The sequence below is a fragment of the Hirsutella rhossiliensis genome, assembly GCF_020360975.1.
Source record: "Hirsutella rhossiliensis strain HR02 chromosome Unknown scaffold00004, whole genome shotgun sequence".
NCBI lineage: Eukaryota > Fungi > Ascomycota > Sordariomycetes > Hypocreales > Ophiocordycipitaceae > Hirsutella > Hirsutella rhossiliensis.
Genome location: NW_025408670.1, coordinates 2,675,130 through 2,696,524, shown reverse-complemented (window position 1 = coordinate 2,696,524; position 21,395 = coordinate 2,675,130). Strand labels below are relative to the sequence as shown.

At 61.5% G+C, this 21,395-nt stretch overlaps 6 protein-coding genes across 6 annotated transcripts; 2 read left to right on the top strand and 4 right to left on the bottom strand.

Moving 5' to 3' along the window:
- Positions 1-1,578: 1,578 nt before the first annotated feature.
- HRG_04507 (CNH domain-containing protein) lies at positions 1,579-5,434 on the top strand (the record flags this gene model as incomplete). The annotated part of the gene is made up of 5 exons (XM_044862978.1): positions 1,579-1,831; positions 1,904-2,262; positions 2,320-4,339; positions 4,394-5,241; positions 5,300-5,434. The coding sequence occupies 5 exons, from the start codon at positions 1,579-1,581 to the stop codon at positions 5,432-5,434; spliced, it is 3,615 nt and encodes a 1,204-aa protein (XP_044721592.1).
- An 865-nt stretch (positions 5,435-6,299) lies between these two features.
- On the bottom strand, positions 6,300-7,605 carry HRG_04506 (uncharacterized protein; the record flags this gene model as incomplete). Its single annotated transcript, XM_044862977.1, has 2 exons — positions 6,300-7,274; positions 7,378-7,605. The coding sequence occupies 2 exons, from the start codon at positions 7,603-7,605 to the stop codon at positions 6,300-6,302; spliced, it is 1,203 nt and encodes a 400-aa protein (XP_044721591.1).
- A 656-nt stretch (positions 7,606-8,261) lies between these two features.
- HRG_04505 (pal1 cell morphology protein) lies at positions 8,262-9,782 on the bottom strand (the record flags this gene model as incomplete). The annotated part of the gene is made up of 3 exons (XM_044862976.1): positions 8,262-9,097; positions 9,151-9,616; positions 9,735-9,782. 3 exons carry the CDS (start codon positions 9,780-9,782, stop codon positions 8,262-8,264), a joined length of 1,350 nt encoding a protein of 449 aa, XP_044721590.1.
- A 3,175-nt stretch (positions 9,783-12,957) lies between these two features.
- Positions 12,958-13,940, bottom strand: HRG_04504 (short chain dehydrogenase domain-containing protein; the record flags this gene model as incomplete). Its single annotated transcript, XM_044862975.1, has 4 exons — positions 12,958-13,025; positions 13,109-13,204; positions 13,262-13,646; positions 13,713-13,940. 4 exons carry the CDS (start codon positions 13,938-13,940, stop codon positions 12,958-12,960), a joined length of 777 nt encoding a protein of 258 aa, XP_044721589.1.
- Positions 13,941-14,524: 584 nt separating this feature from the next.
- HRG_04503 (rab-GTPase-TBC domain-containing protein) lies at positions 14,525-17,996 on the bottom strand (the record flags this gene model as incomplete). The annotated part of the gene is made up of 4 exons (XM_044862974.1): positions 14,525-14,686; positions 14,747-15,810; positions 15,871-17,506; positions 17,571-17,996. 4 exons carry the CDS (start codon positions 17,994-17,996, stop codon positions 14,525-14,527), a joined length of 3,288 nt encoding a protein of 1,095 aa, XP_044721588.1.
- A 1,965-nt stretch (positions 17,997-19,961) lies between these two features.
- Positions 19,962-21,274, top strand: HRG_04502 (kinase; the record flags this gene model as incomplete). Its single annotated transcript, XM_044862973.1, has 4 exons — positions 19,962-20,160; positions 20,225-20,238; positions 20,299-20,870; positions 20,947-21,274. The coding sequence occupies 4 exons, from the start codon at positions 19,962-19,964 to the stop codon at positions 21,272-21,274; spliced, it is 1,113 nt and encodes a 370-aa protein (XP_044721587.1).
- Positions 21,275-21,395: the final 121 nt, after the last annotated feature.

Sequence of the window (21,395 nt, the reverse complement as noted above, 5' to 3'; positions counted from 1 at the left end):
GCTCGCGAGCCTGGTGCCAGGGCGGCCAATCATGCGGCCGCTGAGTCTCCTCGCCCAGTCACGTGACTTGGCGCTCCCTCTCTCGAGTTTGGAGCGATTGGCCGCGTCTTTACTGAATACATGCTCGCTGCTGAGCACGTCTAGTTACAGTAGCTACTACTGGTAGGTGGGGAGAAGGCAGCAGTCAGGCTCAGAGAGGATTTGTCCAGGCTCGCCAGGGCATCCAAAATTCCCACCAACTTGAGTGCTTGTCGCCGACGATGGCGATATTTGCGTGTATTTTGCGTGAGCAGTCAACTGGAAGGACACATTGTGCCGAAGCGTTGCCCTCCCTCTCCACCACCAACCACCACCAAAAAGAAAGAAGGAAATTCAAGACAAGACAGAAGCAAGAGCAAGAGGCACCAGTCCATCCCCCGTCACATTCGGCCCAGCCGAGAGAGCTGCGCCGCGCTCACTTCTCGCATTCGGACATGGAAGAAACCTTTCAACGGTCGCTAGCGCAGCCCAGCCCCTGGCTGCAGTGTGCATCGGTGCCGCCGCAGTGCTGCGAGATTGGACGGTCTGGTCGGCGGCGCCGCCTCGCCTGATTCCATCCAGAGCACCTTCCTTGACAGGCATCGTAGAGGTGCATCTACCTTTTCTCGATACGAAGCTCGAGTTCGCAAGTCCATGGTGTTAGGACCCGTGCCAGTTCTGGGTACTCCGTACTGTACTAGAGGCACATGTTGGCGATAGATGGGTACCCGCTCTGACGGGGCAGGGAATGTGCGACGACGTGTACACTTGTACTGGCATCAGCAAGAGATAAGAGTAGCGATTCAAGGTCACTCCCCCAGGCAAATCGGGCAACGAGGTACCTGCGCAAAGTACCTCGCGGGCAGTGGTCGTTTGCTGGCCAGGTGCACACAGCCAGCGCCTAGTTAAGTTAACTAGAACCGAACCCCGACAAGACAACAGCGTCAGGCAGTGCCAGTTTGCTGAACCTGCAGCATCCATCCGTCTCCCTCTCTCTTGGCCAACGGCGGCCATCCACGCCTCGCCTTCTTCCTCCTCCCTCCCCTCTCGCGCTCAACGATTGCCGGCGCCGTCTGGTAGCACATTCCTGTGCCCGCCCAGCCTGATGCCATCGCCCTGAGCCCTTGTCCCGCGTCTCGCTCGCCCCCTCCCCCCCCCTCCCCCCCCGTCGAGCCCCATTCTACCCCGAAAGCGCGAGCGGACGATCCTTGGGCAGGGACCGACCCTTACCCAAGTCGAGTCCTCCTGCCCTTGGTAGCCGAGCGTTGCTGTCGCCAAGTCCCTCGCATTATTTCGCCACGAGTTGAAGCATTACCACGTCCTATCCGCACCTGGCTGACGTCCCCGTTGCCTGGAATCGGGCACCCGCCAACCTCCTTGTCGACAGACGGCGGCCTTCCCGTCGAACGTCGACTGTTCGCACCTCGTCGACTGCCGCCATTTTGAGCTCTTGACTGCTGGCGGCCCTAGAGGCTACGCAAAGGTTCGTTGGCCTGCTGCCGCCGCCGCGAGAGCCGTTGCCGCTAATCCTGCCTCAATTTTCCCCATCCAGCGTCCAGCATGGCCGACTACCAGTATGACCCTCGAGCAGCTCCGCAGCAGCGCCCTCGCGGCTATCCCGATTCCAACAACCAGCGAGATGCCGCCTTTTCCAACATATTTGGTGCCGCTCCCCCACCTGGCCGATCCCACACCATGACATCGTCGTCCTCGCATCCAGCCATGATGGAACAGGGCAGACCTCCGATGATGTCGCCTCCGGCCTCCGGCCCGCCTCGCCAGCCGCCGCCACGCCCGCAACAGGGTTTCTACGGCGAGCGTGATCCCGTGGCTGCAAGGAATCGGCAGGGCGACCCAAGCGGATACCATCCTGCCCATCGTGCAGCGTCTGGTGGACAAGGGCCGCCTCCTCAGGCGCAGTACTCGCAACAGCAACAGCAGCAGCAGCCGCCAAGACGACCTTATCCTGGCCCTGGAGGCCCGCCTCCCCCGCGATTTGAGTCGCGAGGCCCTCCAGCACAGGCTGCCGGGGCGAGATACCAGCCGCAGAGACCTTACCAGGGCAACCCGGGACCGGCACTCAATAGTGACCCTTATCGCTCCCAGTCTCTCGCTTCTGCGCCGCGCTCGCAGATGTACCACCCGCCGCCAAGCTCGTATCAACAGCAGTCGCCCGCGAACCACTCTCGTTTTGCTCAGTATAGTCATCAAAGCTCTGCCCGGACGACGGCTCAGGGCAGAGTGGTCCCGGAACGTCATGAAGACCGCTCCATGTCCATGACTGGAACGTTTCATCCGCAGGATAGAGACGCCCATCAAACGATGAGCGGCCGTATCATCCCGAACCGACGAGCCCCATCTGAAGCGCCGATGTCTAATGGTTATCCGCCACAGAATGGAGGGTATCCAAGCACACCCGGCTCGCAGACCCGTACCACTAGTATGGCATCGTCCACCGGCGCCTCGGACCACTCGAGATCAATGTCGATGGCCTCTAGCATCGCGCCGACGATAGTTGGGTCGGAAACCGACGCCGGGACGTTGGTGCAGCGTCCGTCCAGGAGCAAATCGATCGAGAGTGAGCGGCCCACCACTGCGACCAAGATAAGGCCCCCCCTTGTGTACCCGGCCCTGCTCTCGAGAGTTGCAGAGTGCTTCCGGCGGAAGATCATCATCGGCGACCGAACCAAGAACGAGCTCACGTACAAGAACGCCTTCAGCGGTTCCGAGGCGGTAGATGTCCTGTCGTATATTATTAGGACGACGGACCGAAACCTGGCCTTGCTTCTTGGTCGGGCCTTGGACGCGCAAAAGTTCTTCCACGATGTGACGTATGAGCACCGGCTGCGAGACTCACAGTCCGAGATGTATCAGTTCCGGGAGAGCTTGATGGACGAACCAGAGGATAAGTCTCCAGTAAACGGTGTCTTTGTTTTGCTCTCGGAGTGCTACTCGCCGACTTGCACGAGAGACCAACTCTGCTACTCCATTGCCTGCCCTCGACGGTTGGAGCAGGTTTCCCGACTCAACCTCAAGATGGGCCCAGGCTTGCGCAAGGAGGATTCCGCCAATGTCAACGACGACGAGGTCGATCAGACCGACGAGCAAAAGCTCTGGATCAACTCGGTGCCAAAGGAGATTGCTGACGCTGTCGACGAGAGGGAAAAGAAGAGGCAGGAGGTGATTTCGGAAATCTGCTACACGGAGCGTGACTTTGTCAAAGACCTGGAGTACCTCCGCGACTTCTGGATCATTCCCCTGAGGTCAAAGGCGTCGCCGATTCCCCTCCAGCGCCGGGAGAAGGTGGTAAAGAATATCTTTAGCAACATTGTCGATCATCCCAGCATTCATTCAGTCAGTTCGCGATTTGCGACATCCTTGACGACCCGGCAGCAGAAGGAGCCGATTGTCCACAACATTGGCGATATCTTCCTCGAGTTTGTGCCACTATTTGAGCCCTTTATACTGTATGGGTCCAAGCAGCTGGAGGGCAAGTTTGAGTTTGAAAATGAGCGGTCCATCAACCCCTTCTTTGGCAAGTTTGTCGACGAGATTGAGCGGCGCAAGGAGTCGAGAAAGCTCGAGCTCAACGGCTACCTCACCAAGCCGACGACACGTCTTGCTCGGTATCCTCTCTTGCTTGAGAATGTGCTCAAGTACACCGAAGAGGGCAACCCGGACAAGGGAGATATCCCCAAGGTGCTCACCGTGATTCGAGACCTTCTCGGACGCGTAAACGCGGAGTCCGGAAAGGCGGAGAATCGCTTCAACCTGAGGCGACTTCACGAACAGCTCAGGTTTAGGCCCAACGAACGGGTCGACCTGAAGCTTACGGAGGAGGGCCGTGAGCTCGTTTTCAAGAGCCAGCTGAAGAAGTCTCCGACGGATCCGTCTGAGATTACCGCATTCCTATTTGACCACGCCGTACTGCTCGTGCGTATCAAGCAAAGCGGTAAGAACGAGGAGATCAAGGCTTATCGACGTCCCATTCCACTGGAGCTGCTGGCCATCCGCGAGATGGACGAAGTCATCCCTGTCCAGGGCATCAAGCGGTCGTCGTCGAGCCTGATTCCGTCAATCAGGGCAAACAACTCGGAAACCAAGAAGGGAGATGGATGGCCAATCACCTTCCGACATTTGGGCAAGGCGGGATACGAGCTGATGCTCTTTGCGGCAAACCAGGCTGCGCGCAAAAAGTGGCTAGAGTTTATCGACAATGCCCAGCAGCGCCTCCGCGGCCGCGCCGACTTCTTCAACACGACCGTCATCTCCAGCAACTTCTTCGTGGGCACCAATCAGATCCGGTGTGTCACGCCGTTTGGTAAGTCTACCCGCCCCCGCTCTGCGACGACGCCCTCACTAAGCTGTTTGATAGACGGTGGCCGCAAGCTGCTGTACGGAACCGACAATGGCATCTACTTGTCTGATCGTAAGAACAAGGAGCAGATCCCAAGGCGAGTTCTGGAGACGACAAACGTAACCCAGATTGACATCCTCGAGGAATACCAGCTGCTGCTCGTCTTGTCCAACAAGACGCTGCAGTCGTACTCGGTGACGGCGCTGAACCCCGACGAGCCGGCCCTGGCCAAGCGGCCAAAGAAGATCCAGAACCACTGCAGCTTCTTCAAGACGGGCATTTGCCTGGGCCGCCATCTCGTGTGCTGCGTCAAGTCGTCGGCACTGTCGACCACCATCAAGGTTTTTGAGCCAAACGACGCCATGACAAAGGCTAAGAAACAGAAAGGTCTGGGCAAGTTTATGGCCGGCGGCCAGGACGAACTGAGGCCGTTCAAGGAGTTTTACATTCCGACCGAGTCGTCGTCTGTTCACTTCCTCAAGTCGAAGCTCTGCGTGGCGTGCGCCAGGGGGTTCGAGGTGGTGTCGCTCGAGACGCTCGAGACTCAGTCTCTGCTGGACCAGGCCGATACCTCGCTCGACTTTGTCGCGCGCAAGGAAGGCGTCAAGCCCATCCACATCGAGCGCCTCAACGGCGAGTTCCTGCTCAACTACTCGGAATTCTCGTTCTTCGTTAACCGTAATGGGTGGCGAGCACGACCGGAGTGGCGCATCGACTGGGAGGGCACGCCGCAGAGCTTTGCCCTGAGCTACCCGTGGATCCTTGCCTTTGAGGCCAACTTCATCGAACTGCGGAACATAGAGAATGGCGCGGTTCATATTGTGCCCCACAAGAACATTCGCATGCTTCACAGCAGTACGCACGAGGTATGTTTGAAGAGGCAGCTCTGCTTGGCCGCTCCGGTACTGACACTTGGATCGCTAGATACTATTCGCATACGAAGACGAGCGCGGGGAAGACGTCGTCGAGGCCATTGACTTTTGGAAGAACAACAGACGTTCTGAGCTGCCTCTAGCGTCACCGGCCCCCCAGCCCGGCACCTTGACGTCCCCACGATAACGCATGCCCTTCGACCCCTTGCACCTTGAACATAGACTAGAATCCCTTCCAGGAAATTTCTTCTTGTATCACTTGACGGCAATCCCGAGTGCGTCGCCTTTGCTCGCTTGCCCCTGGCACCCCATGGCCGGAGGACCAAGGGGCTCTTGAGCGAGTGTTATTTAGTACACGGTTAATTTGAGGGGAGAGTCGGGCATGCCTGGCTTGGACTTCAATCGAGCCCCTGGGGCCAGAGGAGACGAGAATATTGTCTCGTGGCGAGATGGGGCATCGGTGGGAGGCCACATGGCAACGGCGGTTTTGCGTGACCCGACGACGGAGACGCTTGGGCATTCGGATTTGATGCCGCGGACATACCCTTGGAACCGTGGCGCCGAAGTCGAGGGCCCCGGATGGCCTTGGGCAGTACGAGGCAACGAAGAAGAGGAGCAGCGGCGGAGAGGGGATGCGAAGAGTGCCTGTACGCTGGGAGGGATCAGCGAAAATATGCGTGTATGCGATGTGAAACCAAGCGGCGGGTGACTGGTCCTCGGTGGACTGAGCGAGCAGTCGGGGATCAGGCCTAGTGAAGGCGGAGAGGCGGTTGATAGTCTAATATGCAAGTAAATGGACAGAAAAAGAAGACCTTGACAAGCGACCAAGATTGTATCTGAGGGTGATGCTTTGTGCTTTGTTTACTATCTGACGAGTGCCTCTATTCCTTGACACGACATGATTGAGAAGACGTAGAGACGGTTGAGTCTTCGCTCGCCGTACATCTTCAGTCGATGGAGCGGGAAGGCGAGTCTTTCCCCCAGACATGACAGCCTGGTCCCCTGAAACGCGCGGGACGGGCATCCCCTGGGACACGTCCTGGCACTCTCCATCAGGGCGGCCTCGCCAAAGCATCAACGACGCGGCCGCCGACGACGTCGACGGGGCCCCAGCGCTGCTCCCTGCCCGGCCTCGGCCCGCGGCGGCCCCGCCACAGGCCCAAGTGGTCGAGCAGGACCTCGACGACGGTGACGAGGCGGGCCCCGGGAGAGGCCGCGACGGACGTGCGCGGCAGGCGCGTGCAGAGCAGGTGCAGGTCGAGCAGCTGTGCAAAGACGAGCCCGAACGAGGGCCTGGCCCGGCCCGGCGCTGGCTGGTGGTGGTGGGTGGGCGGCGGCGGGGGGAAGACGGAGCGGAGGGTAGCGTCGAGGGGCTTCGAGGGGGGCGTGTGGTGGTGGTTGTGGTGGTGGTGGTGGTTTGCATCTTGGGCTGTGGAGGAGGAGGCGGTGGTGGTGGTGGTGGTGGTGGTTGAGTTTAGGAGTAGGATGAGGGGGCTCGACGGCAGGTCGCGCGCGAGGCGGCGCAGGCGCGTGGCCAGCTGCGCGAGCGCGGCGTGGGCAGCCGACTTTTCGCGACGGGCGAAGAGGCCGGTCAGCAGCGAGGAGAAGTGCGTGACGAGGATGACGCCGGGCGACGACGCGGCGGCGGCAGGCGGCAGCGACGAGGCCGCGTCGTCGTCGTCGTCGTCGTCGTCGTCGTCGTCGTCCTGGCTGTCCGCAATCTCCGAGCGCGCCGTCCTCGCCGTCCCCTCCCCCCCCCCAGCCGCCGGCCCCAGCTGCCCCCCCGCCGCGTCCAGCTCAGCCAGCACCTCGCCCAGCCCGGCAATGTCAAAGACGCACGACAGCATCACGCGGTCCAGGCACGCCCGCGCCCGGGCGCCGTCGCCGCCGGCCGCCGCCACCTCGGCCTCGATGCCCTCGCGCAGCGCCCCGAGCAGCGGGCCCGCCGGCCTGGGCGTCACCATGAGCACCCTTCCGTCGACGTCGTCGTCGTGGCAGAGCCATCGGGTCACCACCTGCAGCCCCAGCTGGGTGTAGACCATCGCCTTGGTCAGCACGGTGTGGCAATGCGAGCAGGCCCTTCGTCTTCTTCGTCGGGTCAGGGAAAGAAAGGAAGCGGGCTCAGCATACCACAAGTCCAAACCCCTCCTCCTCCTCGGCACTCACCCCGACCACGCTCCCCCTCTCGAACCCTCCGTCCATGAGCACGTACTCGTCCAGCTCGCGGCACCCGCTGCGGCAGGGCCCCCGAGCCCTCAGGCCGTTCCGGCGCGCAGCCTCCCTCGCCGCCAGCACCGACGCCGGCACCGGCTCAAGAGAGGAGCGCGGCGCGTCTGCCCGTGACGGTTTTGCTTCCATGGCCGCGCGAGAGGCTCGTTTCGTCGCCTGTTGGCCGGCACGTGCCCTGGTCAGGCTTTATCGCGTGGCAAGTCAAAAGTCTCGCCGTGTCGTGCAAAAGGCACGCAACCGTGGTTGCGAGTCCGCCGACAAAAAGTACCAACTTGCACATCTAAACTTCACCGGCGCTTGCTCCCGACCCAGCTTCTGAGATAAGAAATGTAATGTATTCGTAACAATCTGCCTAGGGTTTGTCCGGCAAAATGAAAGAAAGGCCATCTTCGCCCTCGTCAGACCTCAGTGCGCAACGTCAGAAATTCGGCTCTTCTCGTCTCCCGTCCTACCATCCCAAAAAGTATTGAACATGAACTGGAACCCCCTCTGCGGACCCATCGTCGCGCGAGCCGCCAGTAATGCCCGTCCAATTACCACCTCGCCTTCTATCCGCCTGTCTGAGAGTGGCCCTTCTTGAAAAGCCGACCCTTCCTGGCTGCCAGCTTGTGGCCGTGCCGAATCCACCCCAAGTACTCCCGTTTCCCGTGAGACTTATGGGGCTCGCGCGTCCTTGAATCCCCTGTCCTCTCGATGCCAACATTGTCTTGCTCGACGTCGCCAGACCAGCTCCAACGCGCTGCTCGTCGTCGTTGACCCCTCTATACTTACACCTCGTCGCCGCCTTACATGGTCACGCCAGACGTCTGCATCTGGGCGTGCTCCGAAGTTCGGGGTCTTCTGCCGCCTTTCAGGCTCTTCATTCGGCCCAAAAGCCCCGAGGGCTTAGCGTGGCCCTCTTCCGAGGCCATCGTGCCGTCGGCCTGACCTCTTCGCTCGAGAGCTCCACCTGACATCCGACGAGGCACCCGCGGAGGGCTGTGCGAGGCCCTGGTCCCGTCTCGAGGCCTGATGCTGATGGTCTCGTCCCCCTTGCTAAACTCGGAGAAGAAGGGGTTCGCCTCGGACCCAGCGCTAACGGTGCCTGAGGGAATAGGGTCTGGCGAGAGCCTAGTATATGTGCCCTCTGGGTTCGTCATCCTGCCAGACGGCGCAAACTCTCGCTGGCCCTTGTTGATGTGCCGGATGCGTTGTGCCAGCGACTTTTTGCGTTGAATGCCACCTTCGACAACCTCCTGGGCCTGCTCCGCCTCGCGTCGAGCAATGGCCGTCCTCGCCGCGGGCGTACCCTCCAGGAAGGTCGACGTACCCAAGCCGTAGCTCTCGTCGCCGTGGACCGCGGAGCCACGCGCGATGGGGTCGAATATCGCGGCCTCCCCGACCGACGGGACCGGATAGTTGTAGCCGTTCTTGTTCTTGACGCCCCCGGCGTAGTCTCGGAACGCCTCATCTGTGGCGTTGCCCATGAAGACGGCGTGATCGGGATTTCGGTTGAGGGGACCCGCACCGCCCAGCGAGTTGTTGAGGGAATCTTTGGGGAAGGCCTGCATGGGGGCCCGCCGGCTGTTCTGGCGGTTACGATGAGGGTTCAAGGCGTCAAAGGGCCCGTCATGGTGGAACACTAGCAAGATCATCAGCACACGGTAACTGCATAGGTCCAAGGGCCGCGCATACACCCGGTTCCGTAGATGCTCGTGGCGTCGAGTTGGTCGATGATGTCCAATTTACGGCCCGGGCGCCTAGACTTGCTCCTCTCCTTGCCGTCGGCGCGGCTCGATGACGACCGACCGTCCCGATCGCGGCGCTGCTTATCGCGAAGGCGTTTGGCCTCAATCATCTTCATTTCGTCCGCGGTGATGGGCTGCGTGTTAAGGTCCAAGACGGAGGACTCCGAGTTTCGTCGAGGGCGCTGCTGCGGCTTTCGCTGCGGCGATTCCGACGGGCCGGGCCGTTGGCCGCTCAGGGGAGGCTTCCGGGCCCTCAAGGCCTCCTCCTGCGACCGCGTGGGACGGTGGCTGGCTTTGGGCAGTTTGGCGAGCGGCTTGTTCTCTCCCCGACGAGAAGCGGGGACCACCTCCAGACGACGCTGCGAGGCGGGAGGGGCGGCAGAAGGCTTCTTGTCGTCGAGGGTCAAAGAATCCTATGGGCGGATGGCGGTCAGCTCGCGGACACGCGTGATGGCGTCGACCGAGCTGCCCGACGTGGGGGACGAGCAGGCAGAGGGCGTGATAGGGCGGCAATGCGAGACCAAGACTTACAAAAATCTCCTCGGCCGACAGAGATCTAGAGTTGGAGTGAGTCGACATATTGGCGGGCGAGGGCAATTGAGCAGAGGGGAGCGTCTGGTCGAAGAAGGGATTGCGCGACAGAGGCCGGCGAAGAGGCTCATCAAAAGGCGAGGCCGGCGAGGTCTGGGCAGCGTCCAAGCTCGAGGGCGAGGCAGCACGGTTGCGGAAAGGATTGTTGGAAGAGAGATGGTGGGCGGAGAGGCTGGAGGATTGAGCACCAGCTGGGTGTTGCCCTGTTCGACGGGAAAAGATCAGCCGACGGGTTGATGCAGAAGGACAAAGCAGGCGGTTGTGCAGAGAGGAACATGAAACAAGACAATCTCCGCCCGCCAGTGATGCAGCAGGAGGGTAGCCGATGAGTGGACCGATGGCGAGAGTGCCGTGCTTGGCGGTTGGGCGACGGTATGGCTGGCTGGCTTGGAGGCGAGTGCGTGCTCCCTTGTTGACGAGGGAGGGAGGGAGGATGGCGGCCGGGGGTGCGGGCGGCAGAAACCCAAGCCGTGTGGAATGAAAGTCAAAACGAAGGTGGCGCGCGGCGGGGCTTACCTGGGTTCGAAGCGTCCGAGAAGGACATGATGGGCCAACAAAAACGAGGATGCGACGACGAGTGTGACGCTGATCGCCTGACAGCCGTTGCAGAAGGGCGATGAAAAGTCGTGGACGTGCAAACGAGAGAAGGCCAGCGTCATACTAAGCAGCCAAGGAGATGCTATCAGCCGCGATGACGGGCTAGCGGGGCAAGCAGCGGCTACCGCCAGTCAACGGAGGCCCCAGCTCCCAAAAAAGGGGCTTCGTCCTGGGGACGGGGTCGCGGTGTGTCGATCGGCAGGCCACGGCCCTTGCGACTGTGACGTGGAATTCTGCGCTGCGCTGCGCAGACAACAAAGGCCTGGCGATCTGCAGGAGGCTGCCAATACACCGCTCTGCCTGTCCCACCGCGGGTGCGTCTTGTCGGGCGTTGGCGCTCTGATTCAGTCGGTGCAAGAGAGGGAGAGGGCTTCAAAGGAAACGAGGCAACGGACGGGCCGTAGTCGGCAGGCGTGCAAAGCCGGAATTTTGGTCCAGAGGTCGATGATACGACAAAGGGGTGAGTGAGGTATGGGCGACGAGGTCTAGCGTCTCATGCTACCCGTCGTAGTCCTTGGCTCTTGCTGAATTGTGAAGCCTGTGGGAATGGGGGGCCAAGTGCATCAGCGAGCCACCACGAATTGGGATGGACGGTGGAGTTGGAAATAATGCTCCTTTGATGAACCCAGTCCCGGTCCAGGGCCCGCACTGGGAGGGGGGGAGGGAACAGGAGGGCTCAGGTCACGTTGGTGCACCCAATGAATGGGCTGAACGAGCGCCTTTGAATGCTGTTCTGTTGTTGTTCCCCTTGATCGCCCCGAACGCACCTACAGCATGTATCGTGAAAGTCGGCCTCTGTCGAGAAAGCGGGGGACAGATATCGAAGACGGCGAGGAGAGGGCGACAAAGATGCTGCAGAGTATCGATGCAGACACGAACCGAGCGTGGTGACGGGCGGCTGTCTGTGTGCGTAACCGATGTGTCGTTTTGCTCGTCTGCGGCGACGGCACAGGCGGCTGCAGGCCGGGAGGAGCAATGGATGATGATGGTTGAGCAGATGCTTGTTGTTCTTTGCGGCGAGTCGAGCGATCAAGGGCCTCTGAGAGGGCGGGGAAAGGGGGGAGTGAGGTTGAAGGGAGGGAGGAAGGGAGGAAGATGAGGCCGAGGAAGAGAGTGAGAGCGAGCTCGGGAGGAAGCTACGGGCGACGACCAACGTACTGTACCAAGCGATTGACTCGGCCGAAGAGGAAGCTATGGAGATGGAAGGCAGCAACCACCCAACACCCAACCTCACGCTCAGCTGCCGTTTTGGCGCTATTCAGAGAACCGAGCGAGCCGCCTATAGCGATGCACCCTCGCTGTAATCCCCGGGGCCACAGGCAGGCCGTAATTGCAGGTACAGTAGTTACAGAGGTAGCACTACGGGAAGGCTGACCGAGGTACCTTGAGCACCGGACTCTGCGCCAATCTCTCCCCTGTTTTCCCTTCTTCCCGTCCACCAGTTCCGGGCAATTCAAGCCTTTTCCGGGCTCCAAGTGCGAGGCCAGAGCCGATACTACTCCGTAGAGGTAAAGTCAGTGACGTTGTGCCCCCCAATGTTGGCCCGCTCATGACGTCCCCTGCATGTCACGCCAAACGCGACAGCCAAAGTCAGTTTGTACAGTATGTACAAGACTACAGGGCCCCTCCGCAGTGACATGCCTCTACTGTAGTAGCTTGAGCATGTGCCTGTGCGGCTACGCGCCGTGCGTGCGCGCTGAGAGAGTGGAGCCCGACAAGTCACGAGGGGAAGTCAGGTGCCGGTTCAATGGCCCAGGGAACAATTATTAGTGCCCGGCACCGGTTCAGCTCATCACACCCCGACGGGCCTCAAGCTACTACCAGTAAACACAGTGTCAACAACGCTTCCTCGGCCCATCACCTCGAAAGACAACCAGAAAAGGACGATTGCACGGCATCACGCACAGCATCAAGCACGGCATCACGCCAAAACAGCCGTGGAAAATCAATGACGAAACCAATCGTCTCTAAGTGGCCCCCTCGCGTAATCAATTCATTCCCCAACACGAGAACGTCCGACCCGCGACCCGCTCGCTGGCAGACGGCGGGAGGAAGCAATATCAATACACGTGCATGCCCGGGCATCCTCGCGCACGTACATGCATCGTATTGTGCGCAGGCTGCTGCAGCATGGATGACAAGAGACCCTGGAATGCGGGCGGCTCTCCCATCCACCGCCCCGCTCTCGTTATTGTCGATTTCAACGGTTTCGCCCAGTTATGCGGTGCGAGCACGAATGTATAATGCCGTGTCTGGCACGAGACATGCTGTCGAATTCCAGCCAAGCCACCTGCCCATGCTGTCTCACCCGCCCGGCCTGGAAAGCATGGCAATATGAAAGGGGGCCGCCATCTACCGCCTTTAGCTTCATCTGTCTAGCGAGAGCCCGTTATCTCGAGCATCTCCATTCCAGCCTTCACTACGACTGCGACTCCGAGTGTGGGGGAGGCACGTCAAGACAGCCTCAAGTTCCGCAGACGCTGGTCAGTTCGAACGACACTCGACGACGGACCAAGACGAGTGAGCAGAAGCCACGGCGAGCAACAAGACGGCTTCTAATTACCCATCACCAAGGTAAATGCAGCGGAGTGCCAAGTCCCTGTCCGAGAACCGCCTCCGCCGTCCCAATATCGCCTGTTGATCACGAGCCATTAGCAACGAGGTCAACCGTAAACTTGGCCGGGACGAATGGCTGTCCGGGGCAGGGCAACACGCACCTGGCCCCCTGGGAGCCCAGTACTCGCCGGTCTTGGACATGTCCAGCTCGTCGGTCCACGCCATCAAGCTCGTCGCCGCCTCGTCGGGGGTGACCGCTGTTGTTCACCATGCCATTAGCCCATGCTGCTGCTGAACCCGGGGCCCGAACTCACCTCCGCCTGCGTCCCAGTACTGATCAAAGCCGACCCCCCTGGTCATGTCGGTGCGCATGAACCCCGGGTGCACGATGCTGACGACGACGCCCTTGTCCCCGAGGTCCAGGCTGAGCAGCTTGCCCACCATGTTGAGCGCCGCCTTGCTGGCGTGGTGCGCGTAGTTGCCGCCGCCTTCCTTGGCGTGCCGCAGGGCGATGCTGCCGGCCTCGGACGACACCAGGACGATGCGCGAGCCGCTGTGCACGAGCCCCGCACCCACGAGCCGGTGCACGATGAAGACGGGCGCGATGGAGCTGGTCGTGTACATGCGCTGCTCCTCCTCCCAGTTGGGGCCCTTGTCGGCCGTCAGGTCCTCGGTCGTGAAGTGGCCCGCCGTGATGATCTGCCACTGGGGGGTCAGCCATTAAAAGTGACGTCGAGGTTGAAACCGGAAGGAGTTGACACGCACAACGGCAGACAGCGGCTTCGCGTCGCCCAGCTGCTTGACGAGAGCTTCGCCCACGCCCGCGTCCATGAGGTCGATGCCGGGCAGCCATTTGACCTGCGGGGGGAAGCCAGGGGGCACGCTCTGGGACCGCGTCGTGCCGTACACGGCGGCGCCGGCACGGGCGGCGTACTGCTTGGCCAGGCTTGCCCCCAGGCCCCTCGTAGCACCCACAATCAGAACCGAAGACATTGTCGGCAGCTCGAGAGGGAAAACTAGGATTGGGACAGCGTCAAGTCGTGGCTGTCGGTGATGATTGCTGGAGCCCGCTGGGACATGCGAGGTGATGCAACCGTGTACCTACTTTGCGTCACATCCGGAGGAGGGGCACAGGGGAAGCTCCAATGCTCTAACCGCAGAGGTGTTGCCCTCGGCTCAACGTACAGTACGTAAATGAAACCGCCCAACACTCATGCGTATCCCGGGCACGACTCGCAGCACAACCACTCTCGCCCAAGTCCCTGATGGCAAAGGACATACAGAGAGACTTGAATTGCCGGCCAAGCATCCGATTGCCACGTGCACACAGCGCGCAAGACAATGATGTCCATGGCCCAATTCATCAGTTAATTCCCTAAACACTCCCATGATGCCTTCAACCTATAAATCCCCCTCCCCCCAACGCAACCTTTGCGCCCGCCCATCTCCCTCTCCCTCTCTTGCTCCCAGAAGAGCCGATAAACAACATGTCTGCCGCATGACGCCGCTCCCGTCATCACACAGGCATCCGCAGCTTGCCATTTGCTGCGGCCCATGACCCATCTCCCCTTGTCTGCTCATCCCTCAAACTCCACCACGCCCGTTCCCGACAACGAGGCCGACGCCTCGGCCGGGCGCTTCCCCTCGGCCGGGTCCATGTCCATCAGGTTCTGCTCCTCGTCCTTGGACGGCGCCCCGGCCTCTGCGTCCAGGCCGTCGAGCAGGTCGCGATCCGTGCTCTTGACAGACCGCCGCTCAATGTCCTGACTGCCGCCGCCGGGACCCTTGCGAGCCCCCACCGCGACGCCAATGTCGTCGTCGTCTTCGTCGTCGTCGTCTTGTCGCTGGTCGGGCAGCGCGTTCTTCTCCAGCTCCTTCTGGGCTTCCTCCATGCGCCTGCGCACCTCCGTCGCCACCCGCATGCCGTCCGTGACGATGTTGTCCAGCACGCCGCGCAGGCCGCGACCCCCTCCCGGCGGGCCCGGCTGCATCGGCACCGGTGACCTGGCGCCGAAGCCCAGGCTCGAGAACGTCGTCAAAGACTGCGTTGACGGTGTCGCCGCAGCACTCCTCACTCCCTCCACCACGTGGAACGATGCCGGGAAAGACGACTCAAAGAACTGCTCGAGCAGCTCATCGGCCAGCACCACCATTCTAAAGGTCGGCAGGGTGATGTGAAGGGGATGAGCCGGGTCCAGGGCGGCATTGGCAGCTTCAGACTTTGCCTTGGACACCCTGCGTCGGGAGGTAGCGCCGCTTCCTGTAGCGGGGGCCGTGTCATCCGGGTCCGGAGACGTTTCCTTGGCCTCCTTTGCTTTCGCGGGAGAGTCCGAGGGCGCCTCGAGCTCGAGCAAGTCTTCGTCGTCCTCGTCGTCCCCGATGGCGAAGGCGCTCGAGTCGGCGGCCCCCCCTTGGGACATCGACGACGTGTCTTCCCCGCTGGCCTTGTTCTGAGGATGATCTGCGTCGGCGTACTCGAAGCACCGTCGAATAAAGGCGCTCACGCTGCCCAGGAACCGCTCGTTTGCCGGCGCGCTAGCAGGGAGGCTGCCCTGAGACTCCTGGCCACTGCCCGTGTCCCCATTCAGGGCTGTGCTGGAGGCGTTGGAGCTCAGGGTACCCTCTAGGCCGCGTCTTGACAGGAACAGGAGCGCCTCGGATATCCGCAGGATCCCCTCTCGGTCTACCCTGCCATCGCCGTCGTCGTCGTAGAGCTCGAAAAAGTAGGTGATTGTGCCCATGATGTCGTGTTTCCCCTTGATGCCCGCCAGACCCGTGACGACGTTCTGCAGGGTCAGTGCCGAGTTCCCGTCGACGTCCCATTTCTTGTACAGCCGCTGCAGGAAATCATGCTCGGCGGGCTCTGGCCCGGCTCCCCACGGCGACGTCAGATCTTGAGCCCTCCTAGCGCTGTTGAACTTGCCAAACTTGTCCGTGTCCGTGCCCGTCTGCCGCCTCGAGTGGTTGGGGGAGTCGGAGATGGCCCATCGCGACATGCCCGCCAGGAACTCCCGGAAAGCGTCGTAGTCCATGAGGCTCGTGCTCGAGCCGAGCGCGACGCGGCCCTTTTCGACCTGATTTTGCGGCGTGGGCGCGAAAATCTCAGAGGCCCGCATCCTGCTCGACTTGGCCCGCCGCTGCAGCTCCTCTTGAACCATCTGCTCCCTCTGCTGTCGCTCGTAGAGCACGCTGTAGAAGCGATCGTACAGCGCCCCCAGCTCGTCCGGGCCCAGCAGCTTGCTGTCCGGCCCCAGGTTGCGAATGGCCGTCCTCTTGGCAAAGTTCTCAATGTTACTGAGAACCGCATCCTTCTTCTTCAGCCGCAGCTCCGTGATGCTGCTGTGGGTGATTCCCGAGAACTCCTTGAAGGCCACAACCATGAGCTCCTGGAAGCGGGTGACGGCGCGGAGCTTGGGGTTCTCCGACTTGGGATGGGCCGACTCGTCGAGCCGGGCAAAGTATGACTTGAGGACCGAAATGAAGGCACCGTCGTCGGCCGCGTCCAGCAGCTCCTCGCCGTTTATGCGCAGGATGGCGAGGCCTACTTGAAACAAGACCTTGGGGCCCTCAACGAAGAAGACGTCCAAGACACGGAAGGCGAAGATGAGGGGCATCGAGTTGATGTAGAGCGAGAGAAACCAGGGCAGGGACACGACGGACAGCTGGACGTCGCTCTTGACGAGGTGCTCCCAGAGAATGGGCATGGTCCTCTCGACCAGGGACTCAAAGACTTTTTGATCGAGCAGGGTGCCGTACATGGTGGTGGAGTAGTACCCGGGCACCAGGCGATCGCACAGGGCGGAGAGCAGGAAAAAGGCCTGGGACTCTGACATGTAGATGAGCAGGGCGGCGACGACAATGTTCATGGCCTGGCAGTAGCCAACGTCGGCGTCGACCCAGCTGTAGGCGGTGAGGACGCGGCGCAGCCTGCCAATGCCCTCCTCGCTCTGGAAGCCGGGGTACTCTGGCAGGCTTCGGTTCAGATCCTTTTCGATCTCGTCGATGGCGAGCGACTCCTGGCCGTCGAACTTGGCCAGGGTGTCGGCGTACAGGGTCGGGTTCTCGAGGCGCAGGTAGACGGAGCCCGAGGTGAGCTCCCATATCTCGCCTCGGAGGCGGTTGGGCAGGCCGACGCGGATGAGCTTGTGGAAGGTGGGCTGGCGCATCAGGGTGGCGTTTCGGCCGTTGTCGCGCAGGTACTCGGCCCAGAGGCGCATCTTGGCGCGGTCCCGCAGCTTCTTGGGGTCGCCGGGATATCGAAAGACCATGCCGAGGCCGGCGTCGGGAGGGCTCGCCGTCTTCTTGTCCTCTGGGCGGAGGAGGTGCTCGGAGTAGCACTCGGCGACGACCCTGCGCAGCTTGGCGACATTGCCGACGCCGGCGCGCAGGCCCCGCTTGAGGCCGTCACAGAACCTCTCGCAGGCAGGTCGGGAGCCGGCCAGGTGGATGGTGATGCGCTGGTCTCGCGAGTCTTTGGCGTCTTTGGCGTCTTTGGTGGCCTCCTTGTCCTTGAAGTTTTCGGTGAGGAGGCCGTTCCAGGTGGTGATGGCCAGGGCGAACTGGGCAGGCGGCAGTCAGCTCGACGAGTCTTTTTTTCCTCTGGCGGAGTCATGCGCAGCTCACCTGAAAGTTTTGGCTGTTGAGCCTCTCGACCTTTCGGATGGCACAGAGGGGAAAGGTGAAGCCATTGCCACTGGGCCCGGCGCCGTGGGTCTGGCCGGTGAAGGCGGACGAGGTCGAGGTGCTGGCCGACTGGAGGAAGCTGGTGGGCGTGGTGGAGAAGCACATGTAGGCCTCGGACAGGTGAAGCTTGCCGGCGTAGTGCCATCCTCGATGGCGGTCCCTGTCGCCGCGGGTGGCGTTGGAGGGCGGGATGGTGAGCTCTGCGTTGATCTCGCACAGGGGCGTCTGGGAGGCGGGCAGGCGGAACTGGCTCCGGAAGAGGGAGGCCTTGGAAGGGTTGCGGTCGGAGCTGGAGAGATTGAGGCCCTGGGTGGGGTCAATGAGCTGCTGGGCCTTGTGCACGATGTTCGTCAGGTTGGAGAACATGTCTGCGGTCAGCGGCGCCGCATGGCGGTGCTCTGCTCGGTATGTTTTCCTCGTGCTCTTGGTTCGCTCGAGGGAACGGGACGCGTGAAGGAGAGGAGGCGGGAAGGGGCGTCGGCTGTGGTGAGCGCAGAGGAGAGAGGCTTTTCGAGGCTGGAGCGAGGCGGGTCGGCCGACGAGACGAGGTCTGGCTAGACACGACGACGATGAGATCGTCAGCGGTAAGGATGGTTGAGGATCTGACTCGAGGACGCATAGGGGCCGCGGGTGCGGCTGGCGCCATGGAAGGGGTGGGGAATCTACTCGGTACTGCTGAGGTACGGGCTGAGCCCCGCCCGCTCACTCACTGTACAGTACAATCTGTCACTAGCGCCCGGCGCTGTGGCGGATTACTACAGCGCCTGCCAACCACCACACGAAATCAAAGACGCGTCAATCAGGGTGGTGGGAAGGAGGGCGCGTCGTCTACTAGATACTTAGGCAGTACCGCCTGCTAGGTACTAGTTAGGCATGGAAGGCAGGTACCGAGCCGTCAGCCAGCACAGCAGCAGTACCAGAGCACTGTACGAATCCAATGAACGCAGGTGCGTGCCGTGGCCGGTATGGGATGCGCGTAGCGGAGTGGCAGCATACCAGCCCCGGCAAGTCCCCGCGCAGTACCTAATGGAGAGCCTACAGCAGGTACCAGCGCCCTTGTCCCCCCCCTTGCCTTGGCTATAATGCGCTGTAGAAGACAAGGACTCTTGATTCTTCATCAATTCGACTACTAAACAACAGCATCAAAAGAGTCCAAGTGCGTATGGTGGGGGGGACATGGGCACAGTAATGCGTCTCCACGGCGAGGCCTTGAATTCATTCTTGGGGTCGAATGCAGGTCCAGCTTTGCATGGAGACCAGCGCCGGCCGGCATGGGCGTAATGGAGCATGCGAAATAAATGCATACAACTGCCTGCCCCGAATCGACTCAGTGATTGAGACAATGCCCCCGACTCAATGCCCACGTCATGCGCATCAGTGTCAAGCATTCGTCTGGCCGTCATCGTGGGCCAGCTCGGCTCCCTCATCCGACTTTGTTCTCAGTGCACTCCGACTTGGGCGGTTTTGATCTTCGTCTTCTGCAGCGCCCACACCTGCGCAACACCAGAGACAGAAGGAGTAGGCACATGATTTAGACTCACCACCTTGTTAGACACCTTGACTGCACTGTACTAATTAACTTAATTAATTACCCATCCGACTGGATGTGTGTGGGGTGCGTTTGAGGCCCGGCGGTTGCGTCATAGCCCGCCCCGCGACGGCTCCGTCGTTCGCATCGGAACCACTTACACGCGCCCAATTCCACCACAGGTAAAAAACAGCCTCCGGAGGACGGCTCCCTTGCTCGTGCTATACCCTCGTGCTATGCCTCGTCCGTGGTCTTCTCTCCTCGTTTTAGTCTTTTAGTGCCTTCCGCTGCCTTCCACTCCCGCCGCCGCCGTCATCTTCTCCCTCCTTTATTTGATTCTCCCCTTCCCCCCCTCCCCCGCTTTCCACCAACCCCCGCGCCATAGTCGAGCAATTTCCCCGAATCAAGGCCGTTTTTTGTCAACGGCGTCGTCGTCGTCATCGTTGAACCAGCCTGTCGTGTCTTCTGAACGAGCTTCCTTTCTGGCCGCCGTCGGTTCCAATCCAATTGATTCGCTGCGGAACCCTCGTCCCTCAAACCTTGACACCTGCCGCCCGCCCTCCCGAGCCCTCCGTCTCTTCCGTTCCGGCGCCTCCACCTCTCGTCTCCCACTCTGCTCACCCCGGCGGCCATGGACGGCACCTGAAACGCAATCTCGGGGAGAAAAAAGTCTTTTGCTTTTCATTGCTATTCATTGCTACAGGCCTCACACGCAAAACATCCTTCGCACGCTCTCTCCCAATTCACCACCACCTCCTCGCCGTCAACTTCCGCCTGTACTGCCTCGTCAGCCACCCGTCGCCATGGCCGTCACAGTCGCCAACCCGCCGCTCCCGGCGCCCGCGACGACGACGACGGCCCTGGCCTCCGGACCTCACGTCCACGCCCACGCCCACGCCCAGTCCGACCCCCGCGACGCCGCCGCCGGGGGCCCCGCGTCCCTGCCGCCGACGCGCAAGTTTGAGCCCAGCAACTTCAGGCTCATCCGGACACTCGGCACAGGTCCGTCTCCCATTTTGCTTGCTGATGTCGGTCTGAAGCCACGATTGAACTCTTGGAACCGCAGGAACCTTTGCCCGCGTATGCCTCGTCCGCCCGGCCTCGGCAACCACCACCCTCGACCAAGACCCCAACGCCCAGGTATACGCCCTCAAGATCCTGCACAAGGCCGACGTCGTCAAGCTCAAGCAGGTCGACCACGTCCGCCACGAGCGCGCCGTCCTCGCCGACGTCGCCGGCCACCCCTTCATCACGCACCTGCTCGCCTCCTTCTCCGACCGCGACTCGCTCTACATGCTGCTCGACTACGTCCCCGGCGGCGAGCTCTTCAGCTACCTGCGCAAGCTGCGCCGCTTCGACGAGCACGTCGCCCGCTTCTACGCCGCCGAGATTGTCCTGGTCCTCGAGTACCTCCACGAGCACCAGGACGGCGTTGCCTATCGCGACCTCAAGCCCGAGAACCTCCTCCTCGACAAGGATGGCCACATCAAGCTCGTCGACTTTGGCTTCGCAAAGAGGCTCGGCAAGCGCGACAACCACCCCGTCGAGACGTATACCCTCTGCGGCACCCCAGAGTATCTCGCCCCCGAGGTCATCCACAACAAGGGCCACACCACGGCCGTCGACTGGTGGGCCCTCGGCATCCTCGTCTACGAGTTTCTCACGGGCTACCCGCCCTTTTGGCACCAGAACCCCATTGAGATCTACCGGCAGTGCGTATCCCCCAGTCCTACCCCCAGTCCTACCCCCCTCTCCTGCAGCCCAGCGGCCGCTGACGCCAAGAGGCAGAATCGTCGAGAAACCCGTCACCTTCCCCAACGACCCCCCCATATCCGACGACGCAAAGAGCCTCGTCCGCTCCCTCTGCACCGCCGACCGCTCCCGCCGCCTCGGCAACATCAGCGGCGGCGCCGCCCGCGTAAAGGCCCACCCCTTCTTCCGCCACGTCGACTGGGACGACCTCGTCCGCCGCCGCCGCCCCGGCCCCATCGTGCCCCCCGTCCGCTACCCCGGCGACGCCCAGTGCTTCGACACGTATCCCGAGGACGAGGGCGGCCGCAGCGACTACACGCCCGCCATGGCCCAGCAGTACGATGACTGCTTTCGAGACTTTTGACCTATCTACCAACCTATCCATCTTGTCTCTTTCCCCCCCGTCCCTGTCCCATCTCAAACCACCACATCTTGCCCACCTACTCCATGAATCTTCGTATAAATTGTGTCCGGCGTTAGAGGTG